We start from the raw sequence: 17,368 nt of genomic DNA on the forward strand, positions 1-17,368 counted from the left end.
TGTCAACAATTCCCACAAAAAAAAAACCAAACCAACAATGAATTGATCCTGCCCACAAGTTTTGTCTGTATAGCCATAGCCTGATATAGTATCTTAGTCATCCTCTTGTTACTATTAAAAACACATCACTGTCCCACTGGGAGACATGTTCCTTCATTTTGATCAACAGAGCACTGCAGATTATTTTAAACCCTGCTGCTGTAAATGCTAACAAGATCCCCAAATGCATGTTAATTTGCAACAATCACGATTTATTCCTGTTGGACTAACTCAAATCTACAGTGTCCAGTTGTTTTGGGAAATTACGTCCTTGTCTTCAACAATAGGAACCAGTGGGCTTGAACCTGAATGCAACAACTGTGTACAGGTGTCAGAAAGTACTGAGAAACTGATTTATTCTTTCTTGTTTTTTATCTTTTTGTGGGACTTTTTTACATTTAAAAAAAACCAAGAAGAACACCATGTTTTTCCTTTACATGAATCCGCTGTATTGACCAAATCTGTCTCTCTCTCTTGACTTCAGGTGTCAGTCAAGCGACATCTCTCCAGTAAGTTCAAATGTGTCTGAATATTTTCTGAGTTATTAGTGTTTGTGAATGTGCAGCAAATCTCTTTCCTGCACAGTAAAGAAGTGTGAAAAATACAGTATGTTGTAGTCTATTTACTGTATCTTAAGGTAAAGACTTCTGTAAAGCTGTTGTGTCTCTGCAGGGAACTCGAGTACTGCGGGAGGTCGCTCAGAAGAGAGCGAAGGTGCCTCCCACAGGGGTGAGTCTGATTTTACTGTCTTGTTTTCCATGTTTATGTTCCATCTGTCTGTCAGGTTCTTTTTTATATATATATTTTTGTATAAAGCTGAAACGATGAGTTGATTAATCAATCGATCAATCAACAGAAAATGACTCGGCAGCTCTTTTCATAATTTTGATTCTGTCACCTTTGGCCTTTGGAAATTATAATGGGATTATTTTTTGTTAACAATTTTCTACGTTCTTAAGGCCAAAAGATGAATTGATTATAAAGAACATAATCCTCAGATAATAATTATTGCAGCCTTAATTTTGTAGCAATCGGTCATGTCATGTTGTGCATTTCTACCTGGAATGGGTGTTTGAAGTTTCTAGCCTTTCATTCGTTAACAGGATGAAAACTGTTTCTTACACACAACCACATCTGTAGGACTTCAGTGATTATTTCTTCCTGCAGCGTCTCTCTACCTCCAGCAGCCTGTTTAGATCCCACCTTTCCCTCCAGACAGCAAATCTCCTCTTTGGCTGACCTTGCATGAACAGCCACCCTCCATTAGTCAAACCCGGCCCTCGGCTCATGCTCCACAGCATGTTTTATCACCGTCAGGTTCGTTAGCTGCCGGCAGGTTAGACTGGAGGCTACAACCTGCTGCTTCACATCAGCAGGGAGTCGCACTGTCTTAAATCCAGAGGTGGCAGGATTAACGATGAGTGCCTTATTAAAGCGGTTGCTGTGCAGTGGTGGCTGGAGCTGAGTGAGACCGGGCTAATTGCTGGTATTTATCAGAGAGAAGGTAATGGCTGATGGGTTTTTCCTCACGTCGCCTCATCGCTCGATCTCATCCTCCCATCAACGCTGTGACGAAGAACACCGAGCTGCTGATTAGTCCTGATTAGGGAACATCCTCTGCAGTGAGTCACTGCATCTCATTGTGTGTGTGTGTGTGCTTTGTCTCATTACAGATGGAGAGCAGGAGGGCCTACGCAGGTCCACCTCCAGTCCCGATCACAGCAGGTGAGACGGCTCTGCCCTTCATATCTCATATCTGTCTCTGAGCGGTGCAGAGAGGGAGACGTATTTGGAGGTTAAATTGCGTCATCAGTGGCCTTTTCAGCAGTTTGGAGCTCTTCAGGTTTCCTCCTCAAAGTGTTTCCGATGTCACCATCCTTGTTTTATTTTTGTCCGTCTGCTGGTTTTACCTTCGTCACCTCACTTTTCTTTTTCTTTCCTTCGTCTTACATTCCTCTGCAGCTCAGACAGAGCACCATTTTCTTTTACTTGATTTTAATCGTTTTAAAGAGCACTTTTGCAATAGATACAATATATCCTGTATGCCTATGTGGATATCTAGACATTACACCCATAAGTGGTCTTGTTACAAAATCACAGGTGTTAATCACTTGCAGTAACTGCCTCCCTTTAATCTACTGGGAAGATTTTGCAACCTGGCTGTAGGAGTTTGCTCCCATCCCAGGCGCAAGAGTGTTAGTGAGTTTCAACATCATTGGGTGATAAGGTTTGCGTTGTTGTCAGCATTCCAGTTCCAGTACTCAGTAATTTATTTGTTGTATTGCATCCACTTTTCATAATGTCATAATCTCAGATGTCGAAGGTGCAGGACAAATTTCTGATTTTTTTCTGATAATAAAGTGAATTCGAATCAAATGTCATGCTCAGAACAGCCACACTCAAAGGCGGAGTGAAAAGTGAGCCATCATAGAGAAGGAGGGAGACACGATAATGGTTAAAATATAAGTATAATAATATTTTCACTCAGTTGTTCATATGAAAAGTGACAAATAGTGTCAAGAATGAACAGAGACCTAAAGAGAGTGGTTAAAGTGCTGGCTCCTTTCTCACCTCCACTCACCCGATCAATCACGGCATGAAACGGGTGGGAATGTCAGATTGTTGGTTTCTGAAAGTTCTGGAGGCAGATCCTCCCAATCCAGTATTAGAAAGGTGTGGATGGAGGAGGTTTCCTAAGCTGTAGACCATTCGCCCTAGCCCAAACCATGTCTTTGGCCATATGCTGTAATTTCATACATAATGAGGACAGGTTTACCTCCATATTAAAGCTATATTTGGTAACTTTTATGAAAATAACTTTGTGTCATATTTGCTGAAACTGTCACTGAAAAAAATCATGTCTCCACTCCCCCCACTACTCCTAATGGCATTTGCTAGAATCAGATTGTGGTGCGGCAGCAACAATCAGTCAAAGCCAAGGCGTCTCAAGCACAGCTTTCAGTCATATCAATTGCTCCATGAACTGCAGTCAAACTTGGCAGCGCTGATCAAATGTGAATTTAGTCTGTTATTGCATTGCCGTTTTCTTGCCTCATATTTTTTTAGAAACACATTTTAGTGTAAGCTACTGTTACACTGTAAAATTAGAAAGCCGGTCTGGCTTGTGGGCGATGCTTGGTTCTCTGTCTAACTGTATTCACATGGCCAGGTCACAAATTTTCTCATTTTACAGCTGAAAAGTACCTTAAAATATGTTTCTGAAAACATTTGAGGTGAGAAATATGTAATGTAGTTACAGAATCTGAATTTCTATTTGATCAGGGCTGCTTAGTTTGACAGTTTAATCGCATTTCACAGAGTAATTGACAGCTGCTTTAGAGACTCCTTGGCTCTGGTTGTTTTTCTTCACACGCAGCAAGGTCATTAGAAGTGCTACATGGCAATAGAGTAGGCAGAGGAGTTGGATTTTCACAGTTTATCTGTCTTATGTAGTGTTGTGTGAATATAGTGACAGTTATAGCAAATATGAAAAAGGCTATTATTTTTTTTTTTATAAAAGTTACTGACTGTGGCTTTAAGAGTTACTTTCCTAATTTTCAGAAAAATTGATGTGTAGTTTTTTAACTAGAAGGCCACAAATCTCTCAGAGTAGACCTTTGTTTAATTTTAATTTTAATTAATTGTACACTGAGAAAATAAAATGCTGTCCTCTGCATTCAGAATGTGAAGAACTGGAAAACTCCCAGTATTCTGAACTGGGAGTGTTCACTTATTATTCCAAGATGGTCAGTGCACTGGTTTGTTGATATGTCAGCAATTCTTCCTTCCAAGTAGGAGATATTATTTGAGTTACAACTCTGAGTTTGGTGTGAACGTTTTCATAAAACAAAATCATGGACAGTAAATCATTACAATACAGTTTCTTTAACTTTTATTCTTACATTTACTAATTAGAAAGTTTACAGACTTTACAGTTATGCAGAAGAAACAACTCAGGATTTAGAGCTGGATTTTGGTTATTTTCCTTTTTTACAAAGTTTATTTTCATCCTTCACAATTCCTCAACTTCCTCATCTCTCACTTACACCCACATATCTGTTGTCACTTTATCACATCTCCTCCTCATCACTCTACTGCTCTCACTCTCCCTGATCTTCTTCTTCACTCCCTCTTTGTTCTTCATCAGGTTAAGTTCAACGGCATCAGGTTCAGACAGTCTCTTCGGACCTCCGCTGGAATCGGCCTTCAAGTCCAAAAGCTTTGATGGTCGGGAACAACTCAGAGAGCAGAGCGCTTTTGGTGCGACCGAATGTAAGAGAATATTTTCATTGTCGATTCATATTGATTATGTATTGGCCCAAATATAAGACCTCCCCTTTTCCAGCTGCTTTTTTTGATGTAAATAAATACTGCCAGAATCAGACTAGTCCTGGTGGGAAACGTCCCTGGGAAAAGATGGTCTTTGTCCTTTATCCTCTTACAAAAGTTAAAGATCAAATACTAAAATTAAAGGAAAGTCTGGTAATGTACAATGAGTATGACTGTAAAGATTTTTCAAATAAACTGTATATTAAGCCACACTCGAGGGGCATGTACATCAACTTACTTGCAACCGAGCTGATTTGCTGTCTGATATGATCAAAAAATGGACCCCAAATGTGCGGTATGACTCAGATGACAAGTATTTAATCTCCCCTAAATAAGGATAGGAATCATATCAGTGAGCCACTTCTTAACACAAGAAGGGGAGGTAGATATCCATTGTCTTAAAATAACCCTTTTAGCTATAATCATAAAAAACATTAAAGCCTTCTGGGTCTCATATGGCAGTTTTTAGGGAGCATTCAGAACATCCCAAAACAGCAAGTACTGTACACAGCCTGGTCCATTAGTTCCCCAATGATTATACTGAGTAAATGAAATATTTCCTCCCAAGCCCAGAAAGGATGAGCTTTTTTTTTAATTTTTTATTTATTTATTTATTTATTTTTTTTACAATTGTCCTTCGATCCTATTAGGTCCGGTCTTCTAAAGTGAACTGGCTGAAGTCTCGCATTAATAGAACGCTCTTTAATCCTCCATCCCTTCATCCCAAAGCTCATCAGATAAAGTCGGAACCAATTTCCTTACTCCAAACCTCCTTCAGATGACTACAACAGATTGGGATATCAGATGTTCACAGACAGGGATGTGAGAGATGTGGTTGTAGGAAGTGTGTTGGAGGGGGTAACGTGTCAAACTGAACAAGAGACTGCTTTACAACGTTTTTAACCTGCAGGAAACAAAAGAAACGGCTATTGGAGAGACCAAATTTAGGCTGTATCTGGACAAAAGAGGCACTCTTTTCCTGTTGATAAAGAGGTCGCTGATTGTGAATCATTTTTTCAGACTCTCTTTGAGGTTTCTGCGTACTTGCTCCGCTCAAAGAGAACACCTGCTTTTATGAATATGTAAATGTATAGTGCTCAGAATTAATATACCCCCACTCTTCATAAGAAATATCCAGGAAAAAATGTTATATTTGGGCCAATTTGGTAAAATGAGGCTCAGCTGTTTGATATTTTGAACTTTTTTGTCCAATTACATTTTTACAAGTTCTCTGTTTACTGCTGGTGTTGATAACGTCTGAATTTCTGCATAGTGTTGATACCCTGTAATGTGTTTAATGTGTGTGTCAGATGCCGCTTTCTCGTCTGACTCCTCCTCTCCGGAGAACGTCGAGGACTCCGGCCTGGACTCACCTTCCCATCAGCCCCTTGGGCCCTCCCCTGAGCCAGTGGGTTGGGCGGCTTGGCCTCCTGTGTCACAGAGTAAAGAGCAGACACAAACACTGGGACGACCTGCGGACCCTTTCCTCTCTGCTTTCCGTGACCCCTCCCCTGGTCGGAGCCCTCACTCGCAGGACGACCCTGCCAGCGTCTGGTCCATCGCCTCGTCACGTCCCTCTCGTGTCCCCCCAGATATGGACCCCTCATCCATGCGGTTCCCTGCTTTCTCCCAGTCTCTTCCTCCCCCTGAGATGGAGTCATCAGTGTGGAACTGCAAACACATTCCCCCCGAGGACCCCTTCCTCGCTGCGTTTGAGAGGACTGTCACCCAGGAGACTTTAAACCTGTCTGATGCCTGGGCGCGCCCACCACCTCGCACAACCCAGGAGGGCAGGGGGATGGAGGTGCGAGGGGACCCATTCTCCATCGCCCTCGTCGACACTAAGACACTCCCAACCTCTTCCTCCTCCTCCTCTTCATCCTCCTCCAATCGTAAAGACAGAGACAGGAAACGAGACCAGAGCCTCCCGCCTCCTGTTACTTCTGATGACCCGTTTGCAATCACGATGATTGGCAGCCCAACGCACCAGTCGTCGCTGGCTGCAGCAGCTGGGTTAATCCCTGCACACAGCAGCAGCAGCAGCAGCGGCAGCAGTAGTGGTGGTGGTGGTGGCTCTACCAATAGCACTAGGCTGGTACTTGATGTTAATTCAAGCTCTTTGCCCACAGCTCAGCCCAAGAAGGAGCTGATGCACTGGAACTCTGTCCACAACCCGTTTAGTGAAAGTGTCTCTGGAACGCTGAGCAGCTCCAAAACACAGGAGGGAGGAGGGAAAGGAGAGGGAGGGGGAGGTGGAGGAGGAGGGGAGAGGAGGAAACATCGATCATCAGAGAGTGAGCCACGCAGGAACGCCCCTCCACTCACGAGGCATTCAGGACCACAGGAGGATCTGTGTTTTTCCACAGACAAAGATCAAGACTGCCTGGATCTGAACACTCAGATATCGTGCAGTATCACCTCACACAAGGGTACTGATTTCTTTTTTCTTTTCTGGCATTCAATTTTTTTATTGAGACAGGCTGCAAGTCGATCTTTACTCATTATGACAGGGTTTCATGAGCAGACATGATTAATAAACAGGGTGTAGAAAATACATAAATAGATAAAAGGTACATGCGAAAGTGAGACACCCTGTCAACAATATGATGAAATGAAAAGAAAACCTGTCACATTCACAGGAGGTTCTTAGGTATGATTGAAATCTAAACATCACGTGTCCCAACATGAAGTCATTTCCACCAAACTAAGAGTCCAAGGATGCTATCTCTACCCCTCAAATGAGGTACAGTCCAAGCCACACTATATCAAGTAGAAGCCTTCAAGAATAAGTGCTGTAATGCTCACTTGCATCAGACTTAAGTCAATCGAGAGATAAAGAGGGAGGAAGAAAGAACGTATTTGGTGAGTAAGTGGTAGGCCTTCATACGATTTGTAATAACAGAGCATGATTCTGACGACTGAATGGAGTTCAGTGCCTTGTTCCACCACCGAGTGAGCAGCAGTAGCAGTTTTAAAGTGACTGTTTGATTACTAGTTGTTCATTTGCAGATTGTACTGAATGAAAGAGAGTCCAGGTTGGTGGGTGTCATGCTAGTGGGTGCTCTATAAGCAAGCATTAATGACTTGACCTTAGTGCGACCAGCAACGGAGCCAGTGGAGAGTAATGACGAGTGGAGTGACATTTTGGACCATTTACAGAGGTTGCATGTTCAGAGGGGCATTACAGTAGTCGAGGCCAGTGAAAGGTAGACTCTATAGGAAAAAGAGAAGCTACTGAGCTCACCTCAGGCACACTGCCGTCGAGCCAAGCATATATGGTTAAACACCATAAAAGGAGAACATCGACCACCTTCGTTCCACACTGAGTCTTTGTCATGGTGTGACTGGGGGAAAAAAATCAACCAAACAGGAAGTTGTCCTTTCTCATATAGTCAACTATTAGCCAGGCTAAACTACATCAACATATCATACAGTAAATATACCAAAAGTTGGCTATCGTGGAAAATAAGTTAATATTCTCGGGAAAAATTAAAACCTTAACAATAAAATGACCTTAGTTAGATTCACTGAGTTTTTACTGTTTTCCAAAGTCAACCATAGTAACTGTAAAACATACACATTATGAAGTGTTTAGTATTCTAGATCTGCCTCCTTGATAAATCAGAGGTCAAACCATTGACCCAGGAAATACTTTCACATACGATGCAGAAAAACTCTTCTACACTTCACTTAAATTCTGACTGCTAATAAAAGCTCACCTCTGAACTGAGACAGCATTTTTAATTAGTCAACATGAAGCCTAATCTTTCTATCGGGGGCCTGCCTGCTCAGTTGTTCATTAAGGGCTTATTCAGCTAAACCTTCTTTTATTAGTTGATAAATTAGCTGCAAGGACTTCTTTCTTTGTTAGAATTAAATATGCGTATTACCTGGATGATGACAGAAACTGTTAGCTCAGATCGTTTAATGGTTATTAGTTCACCAAGGGTCTGTTTATTCACGTGCTGTCAGGGTGAGGATGATTGACTGGTTCGAGGGCTGATTAATTTGTGAATTGACTGGGACTATTTTCATAATTTATTAATAGACAGTTTGTCAGGTAGAATTGCCAACAGTTATCTGGTTGAAGACTTCAGGAAATTGCGGGGAAAAAAATGTTTTCTGACAGTTTTTGAAGAAATAATAAATTAATCAACTGATCAATGATTATCATCAAAAACAATTATTAATTGCAGCTGTAACTTAATTTGTTTAGATTATTAATAATATGAAAAATACTCATTTCGGGGCGTCGGTGGCTTAGTGGTAGAGCAGGCACCCCATGTACAAGGCCGTTGCCGCAGCGGCCCAGGTTCGAATCCAGCCTGTGGCCCTTTGCTGCATGTCATCCCCCCTCTCTCTCTCTCCCCCTTCACGCTTACCTGTCCTGTCCATTAAAGGCAAAATGGCCCAAAAAATATCTTAAAGAAAAATACTCATTTCATGATAGTTGCTTAGATCTTTAAAGAAATATATATCAAACTACATTTTTAATGTCTGAGTCTGCATATTCCCATATATAATTATTTTTCTCAGTAGAGACATTGCAGTTACTTTAAAGTTCTTACATTCCACTACGTCCCATTGACAAGTACATCGGGTCAAAACTCTGACTGTAAAAGATAAATAAAGAAACCAAAGAAATTCCAAACACTGTCGATCCCTTGTACTCACTTTATTAACAGGTAAATCACTTTATTAATCAGGTAAAATTCACATTATATCATCATGAATTCAAATTATGAAACGTTGCTCGTAAAGAGAGTGCAAGGGATGCAGAATTTTTTTGTTCTTTTCTCATAAAGAGGAAAATTTCTGGAGAATATTCAGATACCAACAGCATGCTAAATCCCTCAATTAATCCAATACAAATAAAATGTTTTTAGGTTTAGTGCCAGCTTGTGTTTGGCAGCGCGTCTCTCTCAGCTCGTCTCCGGCTGTTCTGAACACGACTTCTGACTGATTTCAGAGGATGTCTGTCTCCTATAATCTTGTTTCGCTGTGTGATTTCAGATTTGGCTTTTAGTCATCTTGTGTGTCTGTGTGTTTGAAAGGGTCCAAGCATAACTTCAGACAGGACACAGCTGAAGTAGTCGCAGCTGCTCCTCAGAGAGCGGCCCGGGCCAAGAGGACCTCAGGCCGACTCAGCGGCTGTGAGAGAGTGAGTTAATAATCATTCTTTTATTGATACAACTGAGTTAAATATCACAAACAACTTTAATCCTGAAGTCTCATTTATTTTCCCCAAAAGAGTTGCCTAAATACTTTGTTATTTAGATATGATGGGCATCAAAAATTAGACAAAGCTGTCAGTGATTGCAGATAATTGTTTTCTGCAGGAATTTTTTTTTTTTGCCCAATTTGAGTCAAACTCTCTCTGATACTGTGATACTGTGAATATTACCTTTGTGATGGTTTTTATGTTTCAAAAATGTAAAAATTGTAAATATATTATCAAATTCATGTTTACTTTATAATTGATGACGTTCTCTCCTCGATGTAAATGTTTGGGGCATCATCTCTATGAAAACAGTAACCAGTATTAACTCAGCTTTGTCCCTGTGTGTTTCAGTCCCGGTCCCTGTGCTCTTCCCCGCTGCCAGAGCCCAGCCCTTCCCTCACCTCCTCCTCATCCTCTAGCCCCAGCGAGTGGGGGCCTCAGGCCAGGGACAACGACTGGGCGAGTCAGAACCGAGCACCCAGTCCTGCCAGGACAGGCCAATCCTCACCGCTGCCCTACCACCACCAGGACCATCAACAAAGACAGTGTAAGCCTCGGCACATGAATACAGTTATGCTACAGAATGGAGAGACAGATGAAACATTTGAGAGTTTGGAAAATACACTTATTAGCTTTCCTGAAGAGAGTTAGATGAAAATATTGATACCACTCTCATGTCTGTATGCTTAATATGAAGAGGTGACAGTTAGCTAAGCATAGCAACAAGAAGCAGAGGGAAGGGAAACAACATCCCTGCATCCAAGAAATAATTTCTCTCATAACTTCCCAGAAAAAAATGCAATTTAATGAAATGGTTAAACAAAACACAACATGTTCATTAATGAGATTTAAAGGTGTTGGCCCGCAGATTTTGTTACCTGAAAAAGTCAGGTTAGCTGTTTCCAGTATTTGTGTGAAGCTAGGCAGCTGCTGCCTTTAGTTTCATATTTACTGTACAGACATGAGAATGGTATCGATATTGTCATCTGACTCTCTGCAAGAAAAGCATTTCCCAAAATGTTGGACTACTACTTTAAACATGACTTGAATGATGTTAAACCAGCTATGTATTAACAGCATGACTCGGTTTTATCACCTCTGTTCTCTGCAGTGCACCTGTCACGAGGCCCCAGCCCCATTTCCCTCAGCACACAGGAGGCCTGGCCAGTGGCAGCAGCCATAACAGAATATATAAATGCCTACTTTAAAGGTGGACAACACAACCGGTGAGCATGACAATACCTTTTTTTAAAAAAAAAAAAAGAGGAGATCACAAAAAAACTTAATCATAAAGGGGAACTACTCGCTTTTACACATCACAGTCTGTTGAATAAAGTTGTTTAAAGCCTTTCATGGCTACAGAGGGAGGTAGGTGAAGATAAATTGCCTCAAGTGATGTCTCCAACTGAACTGTCTGTGGTTGAGTTGCATTGTGGGTAATGTAGGCGGCAGATGTTTGACAAGGAAGAAGAAGAGTACATAGAATATGAAAAGATATCTCTGGTTCTGCTGCATCAATTTTGATGCTTTTTTTTAACTGTCCATCTTGAGTCTGACAATCTTTAAGGAGTGTGATGCCAAATCAGTGGAGTGGTTTTTTAAAGGTGTACTTTAGTGATTGAGTATTGCATTACCATAAAGACGGGGGACTTGTGAAAGGAAGACGAATGAAAAAAAGGTCAGAATCAAAGCAGCAGAGGCAGAAATATCCCAACTTTATTGCAGAATGCAGTTGATTGCATCTTCCTCTGTCTGAGAATCGCCCATGTCTTTGACACCCAGTTTGTAGCCCAGGCTTTCTGTTCAGAATGTCATGAAATCTGATTATTACCTGACTTTGAAAAGCCTCCTCCACTGCCTTGTGGGGCATTATTCAACGCTCTGCGTCAGCTGAGGAGCACTTTTGTTGACAGGGATGTGTAAAATGTGAGTTCCTATTTAATGACATCTATAATGTCTATTAGTTGTACTCTTGTTAATTTAAACTCTGTGCGTTTCCTTCGTTCTCCAGCTGTCTGGTGAAGATCACGGGCGACCTGACGATGTCCTTCCCTGCCGGCATCACCCGGATCTTCACAGCCAACCCCAACGCTCCCGTGCTCAGCTTCAGGCTCGTCAACATCTCAAGGATCGATCACTTCCTGCCAAATCAAAAGCTGCTCTACAGGTCAGCTGCCCTCTGCGTGTTGAGTCACAACTGTGTTCAATGACTATAATGTGATCCTTGACGTCATGTCTCTGTATCTCTACAGTGATCCATCTCAGAGCGACCCAGACACCAGAGACTTCTGGTTCAACATGCAGGCTCTGCAGCTCTACCTGCAGAGAGAGGCTGAACTCAACCCTCAGGCCTCATACTACAACGTTGGCCTGCTCAAGTATCAGGTCAGGATTTCAAATGAGTATTCTCCATTACTGATACTTTAATCTATCTTTGTAGACGAATGTAACATTTCTGCTGTGCTCTGACTGCAGGACTCTATGTTATGGTTAATAAGAAGTGTATTAACTCAAACCTGCTCTGGACTCTTAATTTAACATCAACTCAATTAAACTTTAAAAGCCTCCGCTGCTTTCTCAGGTGTCATCTCAGGACCCGGGTAGAGCTCCCCTTCTGCTGTCTGCGGAGTGTCAGCGCAGCGGCACCGTGACCCGGGTGTCTTTGGATTACCACTGCTGCCCCGCCACCGCGCCCTCAACCCAGCTCGCCGCTGTCCAGGTGCTGCTGCCATTAGACCACACTGCCACAGACCTGCAGTGCCAGCCGCCCGCCTCCTGGTGAGTGATGATGTGGTAATGGACGGATAATAAGCAGCTTCTGTTGACTTTCAACTGTCAGTCGCCTGTAACCGGCTTACCAGGAGTCTGCCCTGATATTTACTAGATTCATATAATCAACAAGATTATTTGTATTGTGCAAATATAATTAGAAATGAACCATGTAATCAAAATATGTGAGCTATGAAACCACATAGCTGTTATCACAGTTGAATATATTTTAATAGTGCGCATATAAGGGCTGCAGCTAAACAGTTTATTTATCAAGAAACAATCCTGATTCTGACCAGATAAAGAGTCTACAGTTATCCTAACAGTTTTGAGTTAAAGGGGAACGAATGTTTTTTTTCAACCTGGGCCCTATTTTCCGATCTACTTTTGTCTAAATAAGTGATAGGATGTTCAATATGTGACATTTCTCCAGTACGAAGCTAGGGCTGACCTGCCTGCAGCCCGTGAGCGCGCGCTATATTAAATAATAGGACACTCAGACAGCGTCAAACGTCAGAATACACCCACTAAAAGTGCATTTTTTAATTTCACCCCTGGTACTGCTAAAAAACACCAATCATTTTTTGTTTCTAGCTTCTCAAAATTGAGGATATGTTGTTGTTGTTTTATTGTTGTCTGTGTTTTTGTGTTACTATCTAAATTGGTAATCTAGAACAAAACTGTTCTGATGGGCACTTTGTAGTATTTTCTGATATTCTACAGTATACACAGTGATTAATGAAAAACACTTGCTAATCAGCGGTAACATGCCATTTAAAAATGTGAGGATGACTGTAATGCAGAACAAGGAAAAGGTGGAGACGAAAGGCCTTTTCACTCTGAAACTTTAGTCTGTCTTTAAAGTTTTTCGGAAGAGGTTTGATATTCTGCGTTTTTTCTCAGCCCTTAAAAGCCTTTAAAAGCGTGTCTGACCCAGAAGCAGTGAAGAAAATGTCTCGTGACCTGCGGGACACGTTCATCCACAACAAGAGAGAGGAACAGAGTGCACAGTATCACTTCACAACTCAGATAACACCTACTCTCAGCAGGTCAGATAGTAACATTCAGGTGGACGATGATGACGAGGAGGAGGAGGATGTCATTGAGGATTAAGACTGCATACAGACAGAGAGCGACGTGGTGTGAAAAGGCCTGAAGAAGCAGGTTAGGCTGCACTGACTATTAATTTGTCCCCTGCAGGAACGCTGAGGAAAGACGGCTGCTGTGGAAACTCCCCAACCTCTCCCCGACCAATCACAGCAAAGGTCAGAGCTCTGCTGCTTTCGTTTTGCCTCTTTGCTTTTATTTCTTTACTCCTCATTGAACAAGGAAACCTACTCACAGAGATGCACATACTCACACGTTGACATCCATCTAGCTGACAGCCTGTTTTGTGTCTATCATAAGCAAACATCTGATTCTTCTATTTGCCTCCTCATTAAAAATAGTGCCAGAACTTTCTACTTCATTTCCTCCTTGTTGGGCTTACATCTCCACATTGTGTCAGACAAATGTAGAAATGAGTAATTAAGATCTCTGCACTCCACATCCTTTTCTTTTTAAAAAGCCAAAGTCTGAAGGCGTATCATTACCTTTTTAACAGCAGCATTAGCATTTGAACGTGGCAGCTGCTCTCATCCGGCGACACAAAGACAAGCATGAAATGTTCCTCTTTTATTTTGTGTCAAATTGATTGTTGCTCATATTTCACGACACTAATGGCGCGCAGATAAGAGACGGTGTATAAAAGAATCTTTCAAGGCTCTAATTTAAGATGGGGAAGGTCTAAAATTAAATCAAAATGGAGCTCAAGGTTTCCTTCACCTGCATGCTTCTTTGTATCAGACACCCACATTGCTCCTTTTTATTTTGCTCTTTTTTTCTTATGATGATATATTATTACCTCGATGTGAAGCTGCAGAAAAAGAAAGACTATTCACAGCCTTCAGTGATGGATTGGATGTTAAAATGTTTATAGTTAGAGGACTTCTCTGGTTTATAAGCTAATGACAAAGCACTGAAAGGTCACCATAACTCCTCCCTGCCTCTTCTGAAAAATCTGCTTCTTTTATCACTACAATGTTAAAGTGCTGCTCTACATGAATAATGCGTGGCAGTGTTGGGTCAGTAATTAATTCATTTTCCTGGGCGTCTTGTAAACTGAAGCAGCCACATTGGACAAGACATTTCTCAGCTTGACGACGACTGAGAAGAAGCTGTACTTTATCCTAAATCTTCTCAGCATTTCTACTCAAATTCCTTTTTATGCTGCATGCCTTTATCATACATCATAAATCTATGAACGTGGAGTGTTTGTGGCATTTCCATGAAGACGTCAAAAGATAAGACTCCTCGGTTAAGGCGGAGCTAAATGTGGTTGAAAAAGGAAAGTTTTTTCGATGTCTTGATAACAGCAGTAACATGGCTGTATTTCAGTGTGAAGCTCATGATGTTGAAACTGCTGTTGAACTGTTAAATGTAATCTAGATGGCTAACATAACATCTTGTTTTGTTATTGCTGTGAAATGGTGTTCCTCATGTCTCTGTGTCTCTCTGCCTGTCGGTGGTGTCTCAGGCTCAGGGACTCTGTGTGCCAGCTGGCAGTGCCTGGAGGTCCCCCGAGGCCCTCCACCCAGCCTGGCTGTTCAGTTTGTGGGCTCCGGGGCCTCGCTGTCGGGCATGGACGTGGAGCTGGTGGGCAGCCGCTACCGCATGTCTCTGGTCAAGAAGAGATTCGCCACAGGTGACACTGAACAGACACTCAGACATATGACGTGTGTATTTATCCCCCTGAGATGCGGGAATGTGCCTTGTGTTATCAACTTTTTGTGACATACTATACTATGACCTTTTTTATGACTTTTTTTTTATGACATACTATACTACTTTTTATGACTTTAATGACATAATATACTATGACCTTTTTTGATGACATACTATAATATGACCTTTTTTTATGACTTTTTTATGACATACTATACTATAATGACTATACTATATGACATACTATACAGAACTATGACTTTTTGACATACCATACTATGACCTCTTTTATGATGTTTTATGACTTTTTTATGATATACTTTACTATAACTTTTTTTTTATCAACAACTGTTTTAGAACATTATGACTTTATGACATACTACACTTTATTACAAAATGTAATGACATACTTTACTATGGCTTTTTAAAATTGCTTTATATGACATACTATAACTTTTTTTTTTTTTTTTTTAGATAACATTTATGACATACTATGACTTCTTTTATTAACCTATTCGGCTTATTTTGGCCCTGCTTTTCCTTTTTGTTTTACAGGGAAGTATATGGCTGGCTGCTCGTTGTGAATCGTGTAAAGGACCATTGCTGCAGGTTCAGAGGACTTCACACTTTTTCTCAAGTCAACAGCCAGACAGAAGGAGAGATTATTCCTGGTAAGACATTAAAACTGAGGACTGACATCTCAGCCTTGAAGGACGACGTGCACTTACTTCTGACAGTGTCCTGCTGATCTAGGACCAAGCCTTTTCTTCTTCTTTTCCTCTAATTTAAGTTGTGTGTGTGTGTGTTGTACACTCAGTCCTGCCTTTAGCAGGAGCCAGGAAGATAGCTCTTTTTCTATTCAATCTCCTCTGTTCATTGTGCTCTGAGACTGCAAACTGAGGTAGATGTCAGAACTTTTCTTAAATTATAGAGGAAAGGAAAATAAAGTAAGTCTGGAACTGAGTTGCCATGGAAACTAGGATTTTTCAATTATGTAAATACTGTATGGAATAAATCTCTGGAGCATCTCAAAAGATCAAATGAGTCACTTGTGAGTAAAGATCTTCTACCAAACCTTAGAAAATGCAATGTTTGTAAATCTGCTGTTTGTTCCAAATAGAGGTTTTGTGATGTTGATGTTTGATAAAAATAAATGTGCTCAAACATTTTGGTGTACACCAATTTATTACACATTGTGACCAAGTACAAAATACAGCTGAACTATGCAGTTTATTACAGACCATCATCTGTCCTTAGGATAGTTAAAGTGTAGTCAAGAACAGGTTTAAAAATGCACAAAAATAAGGGTTCAGTATACTTGTAAGAAGAACCAAATCTAGTTCAATAAAAAATAATCCTCCGCCAAAAATCTAAAACAGCCTTACAAAACATTACAAAGTACACACAGAAATTACTTTTTTTTTTTCTCCAAAGCACTTGAAGGCAAATTACTGTGACAGGCACAAGTTACAAAAAGCCTTAAATAACTCAAGCTCAAGGATTCTCATCGCTACAACAAAATCATCTGAGGGGAAAAATAAATCAACCAAACCAATTTTCAACACAAAGCTGATGTCAATCAAATCAGAGTAGTTCATATAAATAGGAATTTCTCTTGTGACAGTTTAATAGCGTACTCGGGCACAGTAACGCCACAGTAATAATTGAATTTTACACATTGAACAATTGAGATTGAAAACAAATTTATCACACACGCCAGTCTAATCAATTACACATCAAAGCATTTTCTTCTGATACAACGTGACCAACCAAGTACAGTGTGAGGAGAGAGATTAGGCAAAGACTGAAGGCCACAGAGCACACACTTTCTACATCATACAAAGATATATATTTATATATATATATTTATATATATAATTTATTATGGACAAACTCCCCAAATAACGCACTGTATATTTCTATCTAATTCAAACAGAACATAAGACTTTAATCTGAGTAACAGCATGAGGTCAAAGTATCTGAAGTCGGGGAGCGTGTGCCGGCTCAGATGCCAACGAGATCCTCTTTCTGTCTAAGAGTTTTGGTTTTACAGGTCCAACGCTCTAACATATATTGATTTATCTTCCAAAGATGAAATGTATAACCACTTTTTTTTTTTATCACGAAATGAGGCTCGATGAGACAGACCAGATCCCAGTTTAGGTTGTAATATCCTATATCCATTACGTCGATTATTTTTTATTCCCAACTCTGTGGCAGTTGAGTGAACCCCCACAGGTCTGCACA

General features: G+C 40.9%; 1 protein-coding gene across 1 annotated transcript in view; it reads left to right on the plus strand.

Moving 5' to 3' along the window:
* The window catches only part of fcho1 (FCH and mu domain containing endocytic adaptor 1), a 79,559-nt gene extending 63,014 nt beyond the window's left edge, over window positions 1-16,545 (plus strand). Inside the window, exons 14-27 of the mRNA XM_049586935.1 lie at window positions 524-548; window positions 712-768; window positions 1,713-1,764; window positions 4,187-4,311; window positions 5,679-6,797; window positions 9,423-9,529; window positions 9,941-10,136; window positions 10,701-10,815; window positions 11,601-11,756; window positions 11,842-11,974; window positions 12,171-12,367; window positions 13,559-13,623; window positions 14,934-15,101; window positions 15,677-16,545. Coding sequence (XP_049442892.1) covers window positions 524-548; window positions 712-768; window positions 1,713-1,764; window positions 4,187-4,311; window positions 5,679-6,797; window positions 9,423-9,529; window positions 9,941-10,136; window positions 10,701-10,815; window positions 11,601-11,756; window positions 11,842-11,974; window positions 12,171-12,367; window positions 13,559-13,623; window positions 14,934-15,101; window positions 15,677-15,705 — 2,544 coding nt within the window. The 3' untranslated portion in view covers window positions 15,706-16,545. The remainder of the gene's footprint in view (window positions 1-523; window positions 549-711; window positions 769-1,712; window positions 1,765-4,186; window positions 4,312-5,678; window positions 6,798-9,422; window positions 9,530-9,940; window positions 10,137-10,700; window positions 10,816-11,600; window positions 11,757-11,841; window positions 11,975-12,170; window positions 12,368-13,558; window positions 13,624-14,933; window positions 15,102-15,676) is intronic.
* The last annotated feature ends 823 nt before the right edge of the window (window positions 16,546-17,368 follow it).

This window comes from Epinephelus fuscoguttatus, linkage group LG10 (genome assembly GCF_011397635.1).
Source record: "Epinephelus fuscoguttatus linkage group LG10, E.fuscoguttatus.final_Chr_v1".
Taxonomy (NCBI): Eukaryota; Metazoa; Chordata; class Actinopteri; order Perciformes; family Serranidae; genus Epinephelus; species Epinephelus fuscoguttatus.